At 36.2% G+C, this 18,814-nt stretch overlaps 1 protein-coding gene across 1 annotated transcript in view; it reads left to right on the forward strand.

Annotated features, from left to right (window-relative positions):
* LOC121465332 (ephrin type-A receptor 3) overlaps nucleotides 1-18,814 on the forward strand; it is a 99,049-nt gene that overhangs the window by 41,661 nt on the left and 38,574 nt on the right. Inside the window, exons 3-8 of the mRNA XM_041678553.1 lie at nucleotides 260-384; nucleotides 2,118-2,280; nucleotides 4,610-4,712; nucleotides 5,797-5,864; nucleotides 9,977-10,102; nucleotides 12,548-12,733. Of these exons, the coding sequence (XP_041534487.1) occupies nucleotides 260-384; nucleotides 2,118-2,280; nucleotides 4,610-4,712; nucleotides 5,797-5,864; nucleotides 9,977-10,102; nucleotides 12,548-12,733 (771 nt within the window). The remainder of the gene's footprint in view (nucleotides 1-259; nucleotides 385-2,117; nucleotides 2,281-4,609; nucleotides 4,713-5,796; nucleotides 5,865-9,976; nucleotides 10,103-12,547; nucleotides 12,734-18,814) is intronic.

The raw sequence follows: 18,814 nt of genomic DNA on the forward strand, positions 1-18,814 counted from the left end.
CATAGTAGTGGATTGAAAACATCTGCTCACTTGCCAGTAGTCCACAAGCAGCAGAAAATTTCAGCTCCTTTTCTATAGGCTTTCATGCATCAGGGATGCAATCCAGCTGCTGGAGCAGCACAGGAGGCCAGATTAATACTCAAGAGCCTTGGAAATGGAAAAGAAAAGAAAAAACGAAAAAGCAATGGTAGACTCTGTGCTTGTCACTTTTCTCTGTGTTCTCCCACCCCTCACTCTCTCCTCCTTCATCTGTTTACAGCTCCATCACCTGTTGTGACAATTAAGAAAGATCGGACCTCCAGAAATAGTATTTCTTTATCTTGGCAAGAACCTGAGCATCCAAATGGAATCATCCTGGATTATGAGGTCAAATACTATGAAAAGGTGGGGGAAAAGGTGTTACAGGGTTGGATTGGGTAGAGGAAATTCCTATTATCTCATGAGCTACAGACACTCATTCAAATAACGCAATGATGCAGCTTATGAGTGGTGGAGTCCTGTTTATAACCTGGTTGTGCGACCTTCCTAATTTGTAGGTAGAAGGCATCTAGAAACCGTCTTTTCAATTCATCTTTTTTTTTCTACATAAAATAGTTACATTAAAGATATCGCTTTCAAATGTAAGCCAGTTAGTAATGACAATAGACAGGGAATCTAAGTCTGTTCTCATCAAAACTCCTGCAATGTTAGCACTTTTATAGTTGTTCCTCAGATAGTTGATGCACATAAATATTAAAAATATTAAGTAATAAAGGAAAAAAATTAGGCATTAAAAATTGTGCTTACATAAATGTAATATATGTATATATGTTTATATATACAATACATTTATTATAGCATGCAGACATTAATTTAAAAATAATTCCAAAATAAACATTTTGAATGTTTTGTTAAAACTTTTTACACAAGATCTATCTTCTTTCATGCTTACTTTGCTATAGGAAATAAATAGGGTCTGGTTCTGAGAATAAGAGCAATGTTTTTTTTTTAATGAGTGAATTAATGATGTAAAAATAAATTCAACTCTGTTCATTAATGTAGTAGCTCAGATGACATCTAAACAAACCTTCAGTTAATGGGCACCTGTAATTATGAACTAAAGAGACAGCTAAAATCCAAGTATAAACATGTGCCAGGATTCCCTGAAGAACAGCAGAGTTGGATATAGGATACCTAAGGAATATTGATTGGCAAGTTCTTTTAGTCAATCAGTTAACTTCATGTATAGTAAGAAACCCTGTCTCGAAGATAAGGTGGCAAGCAATGAAGGAAGACAATTTAGCACCTGTATATGCACAAACTTAAAGAAAAGAAAGGAAAAGAAATATCTGTTTGATGACCATGTGAACACATTCAAGAAGGATAATAAACTTCTACATATATTCATTTTGAAGCGGTACTTGATGAAATGAGCGGTGTAAGCCATGTAGAGCAATGATTCTCAACTTTCCTAATGCTGCAACCCTTTGCTACAGCTCTTCATGTTGTGCTGACTGCAACTTAAAATTACTTTATTTCAACTTCATAACAGTAATTATGCTACTGTTGTGATTCATAATGTAAATATCTGATATGTGACCCGAAAGCAGTACAACACACCGATTGAGAACAGCTGCCCTAGACATAGTTGTGTTTAGGTAATACTTCTAGACGTTCATGTGAAGATATTCCAAATATTCACTTTTAATCAATTATAGTTAGTCCCATTAAATGGAATGTAAGTAGAGTTATACTGAGATGATATTTTAAAAATGAATATAAGTATTTCCTATTGGATATTCATGTGATATTTCTCTTCCACTTACTCAGAAGATGTATTGTATTTATAAACTTAATATTAGAATTACTTTAAAGTTATGTAACAACTTTGATTTTGAAGAGACAGTATTTTTAGAAGTATATTATATAATTCAAAAGAGTGAAACTTAATTTTTCCTGCTTTCTCTACAGAATATAAATATGCCATACAAATTAGACTAGTGATTTGTACCCAAAGAATGACATAATCAGCATGGCTTCTCGTAACATCTTATACTTCCTGACAAAATCTTATATAACCTACTATGACAGCATGAGGAAGGTTAGGTGTTAACGTGATTTCTTTTCTTACTTCAAAGCAGGAACAAGAGACGAGTTATACCATTCTGAGGGCAAGAGGCACAAATGTTACTATCAGTAGCCTCAAGCCAGATACTACTTACGTATTTCAAATTCGAGCTCGGACAGCAGCAGGATATGGAACCAACAGCCGCAAGTTTGAGTTTGAGACTAGTCCAGACTGTAAGTATTACTTTGGTTTTCTATAAGGAGTGGGTGCTGCAAAAATTGCAAAATGCCTGGTCAAATATTTTTAACAATAACCAAAGTCATGAAGTAGAGGTGTATGGAGAGGACCTTTAGCAAATTGCATGCTCTTGTGTACAGGGTGTCATATTGCTGTGAGTGGATCTGTGTCCTTTCCTCTTCTACAAATTAACTTTATTCTAACACTGAAATTTTCTTTTAATTAACAACAATTAACAATTTTAACATTAGTTCTGTTTTAATCCTTAATACATCCAATATAAACTAGAGCAAATGACTTTCATAGTTTTAAATGTGCATAGAGCATCATCTGTAGCCATGAGCAATTTAAATATACTATCCATTTCACTCAAAAGTGGACAAAATTTGTCAAAAATTGGAAAACACTTTTTTTAATAACTTTACTTTTCCTGAACTGTAAATATTATTATTTTAAAAGTTTTCTTCTATAATAGAAATGTTTCAAAGGTAGTTACCATTACTATAGTGCTAATACAAAATAAATATAATTCAAAGTTTTATTTAACAGAATCACAAATGAAACTAACTTAATTGAGAGGAAATGTAGATGTATGTATACAATATGCATGTATGTGAGGCATACTTAAAAATTTGTTAATAGGGCAAAAGTAGTTAGTGTACTATGTGGATAAGATTCTGTGGAACCAATAATTTAATGATATGGACTATTTTTCTATAAGAGATGATTCATTTTACCTCTAGTGAATAGGTATCATTTTAATTTCAATAGAAAAAAGTCATATGCCACTAACATTTTCATACTGCCAAAGCCACAGTTATGAAAATTGACCTCAGAGCTGATCAAAGATCCACAGCAGTCAGGCCTGGATTATCCTGGAAAGAATGATGGGGCCCAGCACTCTCCTGAAGAGAAACCTTGTAATCTCTTCTGACTACTCTAATTTCCAATTTTTTTGGCACTTGCATTTTCTATTTTCTAAATATTTTTTGTCCAACTGTAAAATCACATTTTTACTGGTATGGTGATATATCTATGCCTAGTAAAAATGCTCAGGGCTAATAACATGATCTGTATCATTCATGTATCCTAATTTAATAGTGCTGGGGTTCACCTCCTTGGGTAGTAATATTCATTTGCTTTCATGGATTCTAGAGTGTTAATTACATAGATCTGGGATGCTTGCACACTTCTGCTATATCAAAACAGCATTCATCCTGTTTAAATCTTTATTTTCCACATTAGTACATTAATCTCAGTATGGGATAAAATGAGAAGAGCAGACCAACTGGCAACCCAATAACAAATGGTCAGCCCTGACAGCATATGCATAAGTAACCCTCTACAAACTGGGCATGCTATATTTGGAACTATATGCTCATCTGCATAAATGCATGCAACAACTCACAAATAAAAGAGGCTAGGAATTTGAAAGAGGGCAAGGGGTAATGCATACAGGAGGCTTTGGAAGAAACAAGGGAAGGGAAAATTATGTTAAAGACATTATAATCTCTAAAATAAAGGGAAAATGTGATGTGAGGAGAAAAATCAAAGAATCTGATTTGTGGGGAAGTGCATTCAAATGAATTCTTGAGAAATGTAATACTAATCAATGACATCAAGGTATAAATTATCTTCAAGAGCTAGTTCCAGCCATGCAGTGGTGGCGCACGCCTTTAATCCCAGCATTCGCGAGGCAGAGACAGGCAGATCTCTGGGAGTTCGAGGCCAGCCTGGTCTACAAAGTTACAGAGAAGCCCTGTCTAGAAAAAAAAAAAAAGATAGTTCCAGGACAGGTCCCAAAGCTACAGGGAAACCTCTCTGAGCTTCTGGAATCTGCAGATCTTCTGAATGCAAGAGTATAACTTTTATTAGACTCCTTGTGTGCATGAGAACATGAAGCATTTGTCCTTTGCTTGGGTAATTTCCCTTCATACCATACCTTCCAGCTTTAGTCACTATGTTCAGCCAGTTACTTCTTATTTATCCAGTGAGTTTCATATCAATATGGATAGACATAAAAAGACCACTGTATTCATATTTCATATGTAGACATGCAAGTAATGTTGATGATGTGAAAACAAAGTAATTTATTATTCAACCTTAATACATTAATGAGAAATTAGGTAAAAAGTTATGAGACGTGTGTCTTTTTCATTTGAAACTCAGTGAATTTCCTCAGTAATAATTCTGATAGTTTCCTTTTCTTACATAAAAACTACTTCTCAGGTAAAAGCAGTATGCAAGATGATTTTATAGCCACTGTCATGTAGTCAGTCATGGTGATAATGTTTGTTCTTATATTGCTTTTCTTCAACCTCCCAGCTTTCTCCATCTCTGGTGAGAACAGTCATGTGGTGATGATTGCCATTTCAGCCGCCGTGGTCATCATTGTCCTCACTGTTGTCATTTATATATTGATTGGAAGGTGAGTTTACTAGGCTAAACTATTGACCTTAACTATGACCTCATTGCCCTGAGTTGCTTTAGAATCTGAAGACTGTGTACTCAAAGAAGTCATTGAAAAGATTAGAATGTTTCTGTTCTAGTTCATTTATTTTATTTTCATCCATCCTTCTTTCATTTTTATTTCTCCATTATTGTTTTAATTTTTGAGATTATATGCTTATAATATTTTCTTTCCTCTTCTCCCTCCAAAGATTCACATGTATCTCTCCTTCTCTGTCAAAGTCATTGTCTCTTCCTTTCATTGTTATTGAATTCATACAGGTTTATACATATATTCCCAAATACAACCTGTTTATATAATGCTACTTGTATGTATGCTTTCAGGACTAACAGTTTGGTATTAGATAACCAATTGATGTGTTCTTCCCTTGAAAAGACTATTTCTCCAGCTCTCAGTCCTTTGTGTGTGTGAGGCTGAGGCCGCCTGGGCTTTCTACTGTCTGACTGATCACATCTATTGGTATTGTTCTTGTCTAGTTCAGGTTTTAGGAGTCATGTTGATGAGACTTAATGGGTGTAATGTTGGACATTAGTCAGAGACATATTCCCGCAAAAAACATCCTGATCTCCACTCATTCTTATCCTCACCCTCAAACACAAAGCACTTCTCTCAGAACCCTGCTCCTAGTTTCCACCTTCTTTTTCCAATTATCCCCTCATTCTTCAAATAACCCCAGATTTCCTTGACACTTTCTCACCCCAAACACTGGTAACAGGGCACAGCACTAATCATTACCAACGGAGACTTTACCCTTTATTCATTCCAACAGTAGTTGTTAAAAATACTATAAACACATTCTAATGCTATTATAAAAACTGAACTGGAGGTGTCTGCTCAGTGGGAAGGCAACTCTACATATCTCCTCATTAGGAGGCCTTCCAGGGTCTCCAGAAAGGGAGGCTTTCTGGGGAGAACTTAGAATATAACATCAGTTAAGCTTTCATTAAATTATTGTTTCAGAGAAAAGCTTTATTTGGGGTCTTTACATTATCTGAACATGGATAGTTCATTTATGTATTTTTTCTCTTTGTTTTGCCTCTAGGTTCTGTGGCTATCACAAGTCAAAACACAGTTCAGATGAGAAGCGTCTTCACTTTGGGAATGGGCACTGTGAGTTTCCAAACTCTGTTTTAACCTTTCAGCTTTAGCAGTAGTTGTTGATTTATGCCTGCCTGGATAAAAGAATTCTAAAAGTAGTCTTATGAGGGAAAAATGAGCAAATTGAATTTACTTTAGAAAAAGGAGGAAATCCATAGCTCTACATTAAGCAATTTTTCCATGACTACATTTCAGCGTATTTAAAGTGAAGGGGAACCTGTGGTTTATTTTCAAATAATGTCTGTCATGAGTCCCGAGAAGTGTAGACAGCTCTGCATGCCTGAAATGAAAGCATATCTTAAACTTCTTCTTCCCAATTCTCTGCTGAAACCTAAATAGGAGCATTTTTCCCTCTCTTAACGGTCATGTCAATATAAACAACCATTTATGTGAAATGCCTTACTCCTTTTGTTACACCAACCAGGAAAGAGCTTTTAGAGTAAACTGTTTATTTTGAAGTATGTGTCATCCAATTAGTAGGAAAGACAAGAATTTTCTTCCCAGTTTCTGCACCAACCAATTTAACCTCTAGTAATAGAAGTACACTTTTAGGTAACAGAATGCATCTAAAAAAAAGATATATTTTTATTTATTCCCTCTGATGTCTGCTTTTCCACACGAGCTTCATTCAGGGAGCAAACACTAATCATTGTCCTTCAGAGGAACAACAAGATCCCACGGAAGTTAGCAGAAAATCCAAGCTGATCCTCCCTTGCTCTGAAATATCTTCGTAGAACTAATAATGAAGTCTTGCAAGCAAGAATTACTTTAGCATTTGCTGTTGCCTTTCAAAAATGTTTTCAGATGGATAGGATGCTGTTTACAAACATCTATTTCAACACCTAAAAATTATCATTTCACCTATAACTAATGTAACAAATTATTTCGTAGTTCACACGTAGAAAGCGAACAATAGATTAGAAGGAAGAGAAAAGGATGTTTATGAAGTTTATGTATGGAAACAGTGTAAGACTTTGTAGATACAGGAGTTTTATTCACTTCATTGTAGAGTTGCAATAAAATAATCATTCTATGATAAAAAACACCAACTTATTTCAATGCCACATTTATACAGGTTACTAGAACACAGGTGAGTTAGTTTACCAAATATACTTAGTGAATCGTCAAATTATAGAAGCGTGAACTACTGTTTCTTTGAAGTCTGACTGGCTGGGCCATTAGAATTTTTGACCCGAATCTTGCTTAGTTAGAGGTGGATGATTACTGTGAATACTTTCTATACCGGAAAAAGCTGATTTAGCTATCAATACAAGGATCGTATGTGTTATGAATATGGACTATGATAAATTTCTGTCATGAATTTTAAGTAGGTTCTAGTATTGTACTCTTGTTTTTTTATGGCTGTGTTTCTTAAAACAATTTGTCAATGCACTATATCTTTAAAATAGACAAATTTTAACAAAGATATGCATATTATCTCAGCTTTAAAATCATAAAGCAACTTACATGCATGTCATAGACTTTCTGCCTCTCAATACTACAGCTGGTTTATTTCAGACCATTTATTTGGTATTGCTTTAAAAAGCTCTTGCTATGAACTATTCCCTCAAGCCTTGTTACAAATCCTATAATGTTGCTTCAAAAGAAAAGAAATGTGTTTTGCCTTTTAAGATCCTGTCCCCTTGCCCTCAGTGCCTGGACATTTTTTGTTCATTTTTTGTTGATTTTTTTCTTTTTTTTTTCCTTCTGTCCTTAGGGCAATTCATGCTGGTAAAATGGAAATGTAAATTATTGTGTTTGCACAGAATGAGCTGTAAAGTAGTGCAGCTTAACACGTGTGCATGTGTTTATTATCTGGTTTTCATGGCAGAGCCCGGTTACTCTGTGTGGTGCCCTTAATTATTGGTGTAAAGGGATTATTTGCATTGCAGCCCAAACCTCCTGGTTCCCAGAACATCAAGAGTGAGCAGTTAAAATTCAACAGTCAAAGTCCCTAGTGAAGAAAGCCTTTTACGCATGGGCGTGTGCTTATGTGTATAATTTTTCACCAGTGTCGTGTGGACAGAAAATCAATTTACTTTATGCTAACTAATAGAAGTGAATGTGATTGATTTTGAGGCAAGAATGACTATCCAAGCTATATATTATTTAATGAAGCATGATTTTTTTCTAGGCATGACTTTAAAAACTCAGTTAAAAACTTTTTAAACCAGCAGAGTATATGTATATATAATTTTCAGTTATTGCATTTTACTAATTATTTCACATTTTTATAAATTCTAATGCCAGCAACTCTTCCTAAAATGAGTTTCATTCTTCAAATTTAACAAGGTCAAACATTTCTAACTATTTAATAAAAATATTCAACTCTGTATTATGTTCAAAATGTTATTTTCTTTCTTAAAGAGGAAAACTAGATTCTTATACTATTCAAATGTAGAAGCAGATCAAAATATATCAGAGAATCAGTAATTTGAAGTGAGTATTTAGATGTAACCAAAGTCTAACAAATGCTCAAATATTATAACCCATATTTACTCCCTGAAATATTATAGTAATTCAACATGTAATAGTTTTCCTTAGGCGTGGTATCTTAGTATTGATTTTAGGAGCTATGTTAGTTTAATATGAAGAATAATAAATCTTCGTGTCAATTTTTTGATACCATTAATTTTTATAGTAATAGAGTAATTGTTCCATGAAAGAAATCTTCCTTAAAGAAGAAATACACTATGGAATGCTAGGTTCACTATTGTTTCTCTGTGATGAAGGCTTACTTTCAGCACAATTACTGGCACTACTGAATATCCTATAAAGCCAACTCAAACGCCTGTTGGGTCTATGCAATCCTTAGCTATATGTCTGGGAAAGACATACTTCAATTAAAGCAATTTTTGAAAATTACAGTGTCTGATTTTATTTTATTTTTTAAATAAAAAAGGTGTCCTTCTACATGTAAGGGTTATTAATGAAAAAGTTGTATCTTTTAAGCATCCATAGTTCATATTAAAAGAATATGATTCATATTATCAAAATTTAAATCATCTATAATGTCAATTTATGTAATGTGACTATCAATTTTCATTCCTTAATATTGGAGTGTATTCATGGTTTGATCATATGTTCTTGCTTGAAAATTTTTCTTTTGGAGGAAGGTTGTTTGAAGATTCCTCAATGTGATTTTTTTCAAATGTGATCATTTTTTCCAAATCACATAATACAAAATGATATCAAAAAGATTTATTTGAGGATTCTATGATTTTTTACAGAAAATCCATGAAATATTCACATTAAGAATATTCTATAATAAATATAGCATGAAGTTACATGTATGATTTACCTTTGAAAAAACTTTTCAGCATAACTATAAGCTTATGAACAATATTTATGTTGATTTTAATTATGTGGAAAGGCACATGGGATTTTAGTCAGCTGATAGTATGCTGGTATGCACATAAAATATACAGCTTAAACTCAAATTTTCAGTTGAGATAAGTGAACTCATTTGTGAGTAAATAAAACAATAGTAGTAGCTGGGGTGTGGTAGCATGTGCCTTTAATCAAGGCACTGGGGAAGCAGAGACAGGCAAATCTCTGTGAGTTTAAGGCCAGCCTGGTCACCGGAGCTAGTTCAAGGATAGGTTCCAAAGCTACAGAGAAACCCTGTCTAGAAAAACCTAAAACTAAAACAAACAAGCAAACAAACAAAAAACACAGTAGTGTCAGAGAGGTTTTGCTTTTAGAAATACTTTAATTACTCCACACTTAAGCCTTTCTTCTGCTTCCAGAGCATATTCATGTCTTTTGATTCACTGTCAGATAATAGATATTGGCTAGTCTAAGGACTCTAAATCAAAAATGTTTAGTAGCGCAGAGGCATGATAGCTTGTGATAGTAACTACCTTGCCTACTCATGTTCTTGTCATCTTCCATCCTGAGATCTGCATTTCCATGCCCCCTTCCAGTGTTTTAGCAAAGAAAATACCTTAACTTGCTTCCTCTTTATATTATATAGTAGACAACATTTTTCCATACTTAGTACAATTTTTTTCAGATTTTTTAATATTATAGAGTAATATTTAGTAGACTAAGGGATAAAGGTGTTTTCAGCAAATAATATAATGAATTTCACTTTGTAAAATCATGCTTTTTGTTTTCTATAGTAAAACTTCCAGGTCTCAGGACTTATGTTGATCCGCATACCTATGAGGACCCTACACAAGCAGTTCATGAGTTTGCCAAGGAGTTGGATGCCACCAACATATCCATTGACAAAGTTGTCGGGGCAGGTAATTGACATGTCCATAGCTCTTCTAACAATAACTTGCTAATCATGAGCATTCAAGTTAGAGTGCTACGTGGGGAACATGAGCCTGCTCACTTATCGAGGCTTATACGCATTGCTACGGAGACAGGCATTTTCTGATTTCACGATCAAAGACGGGTAATAAAAAATGCACCATTTAGTGGATTGCAGTGATCTCAAAGGTGCCAGACTTACAGACTCTCAGACCACGGCTGCCTGTTATTTATTGAATTCCAGGGACAGCGGTGGCAGTGGCTAATGGCTGATCATGTGTCACAAATCTACTTGCCTAAATGGGGACAGCAGAAAAAAAGTGAGTCTCCTGCTAAACAAGACTAGTAATTGTAAAGCTTGATTTTCGTTTTAAAACCCTCTTTCAAATTCAAATAAGCAACAATCAAAAATAATAGGCTGGCACATTTGTCATAAATGCGATGTGCCTGTTTTGAAGGAATGTTTTAAATAATGTGAAGTACGTGATTTTAACATCCATCTCATAGGTTTTTACACGAATAGTCCAAAAGTCCTCCGGAAGTGGTCAGATAACCCCATGCAAGCAAAGAACCTCTTACTCTTGTTTTATATTCCAAGTTATGGTGCAACTTGTATATCCCCCATATCTGTAGTGACATATTCTAACTTGAGTTCAGATAATCAGTTGGATATTCAAATATTGTTCCTTCATTCCTCCCATCCCAAGAAACACTGTAGTTTTTGACTATGGCTCAGAAACAAGGGCTCGTTCTTCCAAGCTTTCGTAAGTGGCTTTGTCATTGCTTTGGAAACACTGGAAAGCTTTTTCTTAAAATAAAGTGAAGTAAGGCAAGGTGAAAACTTCCTAAAGAGTTGGCAAACAATTTGCTGTGATGTAGCCTGCCAGTCTGTAGGATATTCTGCCATTTTCTAGGTAAAAACCACTTATTTGGCAAAAAAGTAAGTAAGTAATAAATAAATAAATAAGTAGGAGATTCTTTCTACCTTCTTTCTAATGGGTACAAAGGGCACCATACTCAAGAAACTTATAGCAACATAAGACCACAAGCATAGAAAATTATCATAGACTTAACTCAAAAACATGTCGAAATGATCTCTTTCTGGTTACAACAAGATTATCTTCTAAATATGGTTCAATATAGATCTAATAATCTGTAAAATAATGGGAAGAGACATTCTTGTGAAGCAATATTTTCTAGCAATCATGACTGCCATGGAGGCAGAGAACTAAATGTAATAGATGTCTTCTCAGAGGGCGCTTGATGTACCTATTGGAAGAGTGATAGGTAAATCTTATCAGTAAGCTGGTAGGCTCCTAAGAGTTGAACAATGTTTTATATCAACTACATTGGAAAGTTTAAAAGTCGGCAATATTTCATGTTCACAATTTTTAGATCACTTGCACTTTAAGACAGCTTGATGGAGAACATACAGTCTAAGCAAACATTTCTTCAGTGAGATTTTAGATAAAACTTGCTATGCTTCATTTGATATTGTTATATTATTGTTCTCCTCCCAGAAGCCTAGAGAACTTTATAGCAAGTGTGTCAATAGTACAACAAACCAATACTCCAATAAAATGAATTGGTAGCAGATGCTTACCCTCTCATTTTCAGTGAGCCTAAGTACACAGTCAATTTGGCCCTCACAGTAAAAATGGAAGAGTTTCAGACATCTGAAATTAATCCAATGTTAAACCCTTATATCTGTGTTTGCCTGTTGATAACCCTGAAATAATGTTAGCTATTAGAATAAGGAATGCAATGTCTGATAGATGCTTCTCTCAATTTTCCTCTTGTAGTTTCCTGATGTGGTGATTTAAACCATGTCGAGATCCTCAGCCAGTCCATGAATATCCTGGGAATCCCTAGGCAATTTTACATTACTGTCTTCCAATTTTATATTACTAACTTCCATACAAGTTTTAGCTTGCAAACATGGAAGTGAAAATATATATTCTTTCATGGAAATAGTTGATCTGATTTGATGATTTGGTGTCTCTGTGTGCATGTGTGCATTTGTGTGCATACATGTGTGTGTTTGCGTGTGTGTGTTTGTGTGCGTGTGTAGTGTATACCTATGTGTATAGGTGTCGTCACATATGCCTGTACCAATTGAAGGAGGATGTTGACTTTGGATGTCTCCCTCTATTGATCTCTATTTAAATGGCTGAGATATAATCTCTCATTAATCTGGAGTCCTAACTGTGGCAAGACTGAATGATCAATAAGCCCAAGACCTGCTCTTGTCTCTACCTCCACCCAGCACGAGGCTGCAGCTTTGCACCACTATACATGACTTTACCCTGGGTGCTAGAATTCTGAACCCAGAACCTCAAGTTTGCGAGCAAGCACTTTACTAACTAAGCCACCCTCTCAGCCCCATGAATCTGGAATTTCTTATTATATTTTATTGATCTTTCATATTGTAATAGGTGAATTTGGAGAAGTTTGCAGTGGTCGCTTAAAACTTCCTTCAAAAAAAGAAATCTCAGTGGCCATCAAGACGCTGAAAGTAGGCTACACAGAGAAGCAGAGGAGGGACTTCCTGGGAGAAGCGAGCATCATGGGACAGTTTGACCATCCCAACATCATCCGGCTGGAAGGAGTTGTCACTAAAAGTAAGGAAAATCACAATGTCTGATTTATTTATGCTTATCAGATATTGCACAAACTAAATACAATCTTTGAAGAATTTTCATATCACAAGCAGCTTGGTTGAAACTGAAATTCTGACAGGATGAACATACATTTTTTTTTTGTGGCAATAGATTGATTGGCAGTGCTGTTCTATATCAAAGAAACCGTTGACTTTTGACCTTAGTCTCTTGATTGAAAGATCGTCTTGAAAAGAATTGCCTTTAATCCCAGCACTCGGGAGGCAGAGGCAGGTGCATCTCTGGGAGTTTGAGGCCAGCCTAGTCTACAAGAGCTAGTTCCGGGACAGGCACCAAAGCTACAGAGAAACCCCCTTTGTCGAAAAACCAAAAAAAAAAAAAGAAAGAAAGAAAAAAAAAGAAAGAAAGAAAAGAATTGCAGAGGACAGTCTTGTTCACAGAGTAGCAGGATAAACAATGGCTGGATTTTGAAGGAACTCCCAACTAGCTGTCTTTTCTTATATTACTCACCAGCCTGGTTTAAGCTCTCAGATCTTTGCCCCCTTGTTCCCCACCTGCCTGTAGGAAAATTATAGGAATCTCGGGGATGCTTCTAAGACATAAGATTGGAACTCAGAGGAGACCCAGACCTTCTCTGTTTCTCGGTGGATTTCAGGTAGTTCTGACCTAGGCTTCCAGGTGCATCCCTGGCTGTGCTGGGAAACCCCTGGCTCTGAGCCATCACAGAACTCTGGATTTATTTCCATGATGATTTCTTCAGCCAGGCCAAAGGGATCCTGTGAGGCTGATCTGTGATTATTGGCTCCAGTCCCAAGGAAAACCTCTTGAGAACACACAGGCAATTTTTTTTTCTCAAGATTATGAAGCACAGGGCAAAGAATAAGTGAAATTGGCAACAGACTCCATACAGTGAATGACAACATATGGCAGAAAATTTGGCATCCTTCAGGGGATAATTCGCTGGCACCACATTTCCATACTCTATGGTTACCAAGAGACATTCCTCGTTACATTGAGCACATTGTTATTTTTCTGTAACATTACTTGTTATTCTTTCCAAGTGGCACTGATGCCTTCCACCAATTTATTGGAACTATAAAGGTATTTCCTTTTGCACAGCATGTGGCATAATTAATGAATACTTTGATTTTCCTGTGAGTTTCCATATGAAATAAATAAAATTAAGAGTTTAACAAGGAGCCAGGAGGTGGTGGCACACACCTTTAATCCCAGCACTTGGGAGGCAGAGGCAGGCAGATCTTTGTGAGTTCAAGGCCAGCCTGATCTACAAGAGCTAGTTCCAGGACAAACTCCAAAGCTACAGAGAAACCATGTCTCGAACAAAACAAACAAATAAAAAGTAATTTTATAATTTGTAATAATTTAAGTATGCACAGCATGACCATTTTAAATCTTGTAGATGCTTAGTTCTTGTCCCTGTGGTCTTAGTTGTCTGTCCATATTACCAGTCATACTGAAATAGTCACGATGGAAATATTTTTGTCTTAACAATTAATTAAAACATTAATAATAGAAGTGAGGATTATGAAAATGAGTGGTTTTATTATTCCTTCAGGAAAAGAACACAGTGTTTTAGATGTACAGGGTCACATATCATTGGATTTCCAGTGTCGTTTACGCATTTAATGTTCATGGTGACATCTTGATCAAGCAGTTGCTGTTGGTCTGGAGCCCAACCGGGAAAGTCATCCACGTGGACTTACACAGCTCTCCTCCTCGGTTTCCGCTGTTCTAGTTCCTTGTTTTTCCCGCTGGTTTTGACTTCGTACTGCTGTACGCTTCCCTTGTTACTACCACTGCTGCATTAGAACTGATCACTTCTTTTTTACATTTTCGGGAAGGACCATACATGATAAGGTCCGTTTCTAGAAGTCACTACAGATATTGAGAAATACAGTTTTCCATCTTAACTCTCTCCCCAAATAAGGGGGAGAAACTTGTTTTTATTATCTTCTTTTAGCATGGATTTTCTCTATGCGTGAGTGAGTGTGTGTGTGTCTGTGTGTGTGTGTGTGTGTGTGTGTGTGTGTGTGTGTTAGGACACATGTGTGTCATACCTAGAACATTTGAGAGGTCAGAGACAACCAAAGAATCTAATTCTCGTCGTTCAACATGTGAGTCCTTCAGACCTAACTCGAGTCATACAAACTGGAGGCAAATGCATTTTACCTGCTGAGCTAGCTCACCAGCCCGGGTCTCATGTTATATTCTTATATAACACCTACTCTCCTATTTCTTTATTGATGAAAATATTCCTAAACCTCCTTTGGAGCAAAGCACCATTTCAACTTTCTAAAACTTTTGCATTCATTTGTTACTGCTGAGCCCTGAAACAAGGGACTAGGTAGATGACTCAGTGGTTAGGAGCATTTGCTATGCACACATAAAACCTCCCGTTGAATAATCAGAATCCATGCCAACAAGCATGACCACATGTTCCTCTTTCTCTAGTGCAGAAAATGAAGACAACAGGAGGATCACTGTGTTTGCTGGGCATTAAGTGGAGGCACCAAGTTTCTCGAGAAACCCTGTCTAAAGGGAATGAGACACAGAAAAATAGAGAATACCAGATATCCTCCACTGGACCAGGCATGCTTGTGCACAGTTCTATTTGCCACACTCAAAAACTAACTAGTAAACTCAATAAATAAATGAAAAATTAAACAAGACAACCCTAACCAGATAAAATATCTCAGAGATGATAGGGATGGGACTAAGTTTAGTCTTGGACTGAAACAGATACTTAAATTTCCCGTGTGTTGGGAATCAAAAATGTATGGATTGAAAAAGTGGCAAACATGTATATATATATATATATATATATATATATATATATATGCATATATAGATGCATGTAAAAACAATCAATGAAAAAATAAAGGCCACAAATTTGAAAGAGAACAAGAAGGGAAGAAAGTGAGTTAACGTCACCATGAAAAACAATGCTCTGCTCAAGTGACGTTAGTGGCCAGGTTCCGTTGTTTCACCAACAGGCATTGTTTCCTTTGAGTCCAGTGAGATGAGTTAATAAAGGTAACCTGTTCTGCTGAGACATAAGAACATGTTTACTGCATTAAGAGTTCCACAAAACAGTGAATATTGAGGGAAATTTCCTTTACATCTAAAAATAGAACCATACTTTGAATTAAAATAACCCAAAGAAACAACAACTACATTGAAAACATCTAAAACAGTCTCCAAGACAAAAACATAGGAAAAAGTAAACATATTTCAAATCAAAGAGATGTTAAAAATGCAGGTAGCGTATGTTGAGCTTCTTCCTCAAGTCTGATTCTGGAATGCTCTGGTGTGGATTACAGCTACCTCCTCGGAGTGAAAGTTCTAAATATGCCATATCTCTCCGCTCAAATAAGAACATGAGCAGCTGCCAAGCCCACTCTATAAATACAGCCGCCGTATGCACTGTAAACTTAATAGAGTAGTCGGGGTAGAATTCAATCGTGAGCTCCTCAGTGGTATGTTTAAAGGCTACAAGTCTATCACTCTGCAACGGCGGAGGGAAATATAAACTCTTTTGGTATCAACTTAATATGTTTCATTTACAACAAAATAGAGCTAATCTGCCTCTCAAAGTTAGATTTTCTACTGGCCATTTTGTTTCCTAAAACTCTTTGACTTCTGGAGCTATTCTGTCCACAAAGTACAGAGACACCTTAGCACACTGCAGCAGACTGAAGCTGAAAAAAATGGCATTTACAAAGCAAAAAAAAAAATACATTTTAAGTAGGAGCCAGTGGATCTAAAATTGAATTCCAAGTCAAGCTTGCTCAGTGTGAGTCCTCTTGCACATCAGAGTGTTACAGGTGATTCCTCTGTGAAATGAAGAACAACAGTACTGTAGCGTTTTCAGACACTTCACATATCAGAGGAGTTTATACAAGGCTAGATTTACCACCTCTGACTAAGCTCCAGTTAATGAATCAACAAAAGAAAATTCTGGAAAATAATTCCTTGATTTTGCTTCTTCTTTTTTTCTTTGTGTTTAAAAGCCATTCATTTTTATTATTGCTATGAATTGTGTGCTTGGAACCACTCAACCTATGTAACATGCTATTTTCGGATCATTTTTTTTGAAAGCTCATTATATAGTCATTACTTTTTCATTTATTTGAGTTGAGCCATAAACAATGTTAATGGCATGGTACTTGCCGAGCCCGATGGCCTTGAACAGGAGAAGGTGATAGAGCCTGTGATCTTCAAAGTAGCAGAAAGCTGGGGCACACTCTGCTCAGAGCTAGGCACTAACATGTGTTATCAATTTTGCTTAAGTTCAAAAGGATGGAACTTTGTTTCAGCAAATGTTTGATATTTCTGCCATCACACCATTAGTTAAATGATGCTCAGGCTCCAACAATAATTACCACTGGCAAACTTTACCTACTGGGATAGAGAAGGAGTCATACTGGATGTGACTAGTATATTTTCACATTGAAATTATTTTCTAGAAATTAAAATAAAATTATAGCAAAAATTAGATTTACTGTATATCTCATATGTAATCTTGTATGATGAAGAATTCTGTGAACAGTGCATTATAGGATTTCTTTATATGTCCCTTTGAATGCCCATATTGCCCAAAAGGCTTAGAAATTTTTATTATCTTCACATAAGATGAGAAAACATTACTAGAAGGTGATGCTATTTGACAATATCAAATCTTCATTATTTCACTTGCTTCTCTCTAAAAGTTTTATCTATGCTTGTTATAGTACTATATTTCATATGACTTTGTCAGTAGCTGGTATTTATACGATATTTATTTTACCAATATCAAGAATGGTTTGTTAGAATAACACATTTTGGCAATGCTGATGATGCAAGTTATTTCACACAATCACAATTGCAAATTGACAACTGAGTCAGAACACATATATCAGCATGCCATGTAATATAATTGGGAAGGCTTTAATCAATGTGATATAAAACAATAAGAAAGCAAGACTGGGCAGTGGTGGCGCACGCCTTTAATCCCAGCACTCGGGAGGCGGAGGCAGGCGGATCTCTGGGAGTTTGAGACCAGCCTGGTCTACAAGAGCTAGTTCCAGGACAGGCTCCAAAACCACAGAGAAACCCTGTCTCGAAAAACCAAAAAATAAAAACAAAAAATAAAAAAATAAGAAAGCCATGATGTTATGTATGTTTAAAAGATTTGGGTTCTTTCTTACTGTCTACTAATTTCTCATGGATAAATACATTGCAACTACAAAGGAATTGGTTGTACATATTTTGTCTTTTATATAACTAGCATGGTTTCCTGGCATTATCATAATATTTAATTCATTTTAAGATAGATAATGATGAGCATAGAAACTCAGATGTGGTCAGTTTATAGAGTTTATGTGGCGTGCTCTTGGGCCACACCCCTCCTGATAGATCTCTATGGAAGAAGTAGCAGAAAGCCTGTAAACGTTAGAGAGGTTGGTGGCTGACCATGTTTTCAGAGCACTACAGGGCACCTGAATGTATGAAGTCACTGTTGCCATGACAGCCTGTGCATGACCTGTGCAGGGCCAAGTCAAGCAAAAGTCCCCTCAGAAAGATGGGAGACAGCACCAAGTTTCACCTACATCTAAGGAGCTGTTGAGAAGGGGGCAGGCCTGCTTTTCATCCCACCCAGCTCCCCATACTGCAAGCTTTACACCCGAAATACCAGCACACAAATTGTATTCATTTAAACACTGCCTGGCCCATTAGTTCCAGCCTCTTATTGGCTAACTATCACATCTTGATTAACCCATTGCTAATAATCTGTGTAGCCCCACGAAGTGGCTTACTGGGAAGATTCTAACCTGCATCCTTCTCGGAGAGGAGAGCTATGGCGTCTGCCTCACTTCCCTTCATCCCAGCATTCTGTTCTGTCTACTCTGCCTATCTAAATCCTGCCCTATCAAAAAGCCAAGGCAGTTTCTTTATTAACCAATGAAAGTAACACATAGACAGATGACCCTACTCCATCAGGGGGGCGTCATCCTTCTAGAAGGCACAGATACTTATAGGTCAACCATGTTCCAATGGAGGGCCACATATCTATATCCGACAGCA

The sequence above is a fragment of the Microtus oregoni genome, unplaced genomic scaffold (assembly GCF_018167655.1).
Source record: "Microtus oregoni isolate MIOR12 unplaced genomic scaffold, Mior012 000030F_ref0000283, whole genome shotgun sequence".
NCBI lineage: Eukaryota > Metazoa > Chordata > Mammalia > Rodentia > Cricetidae > Microtus > Microtus oregoni.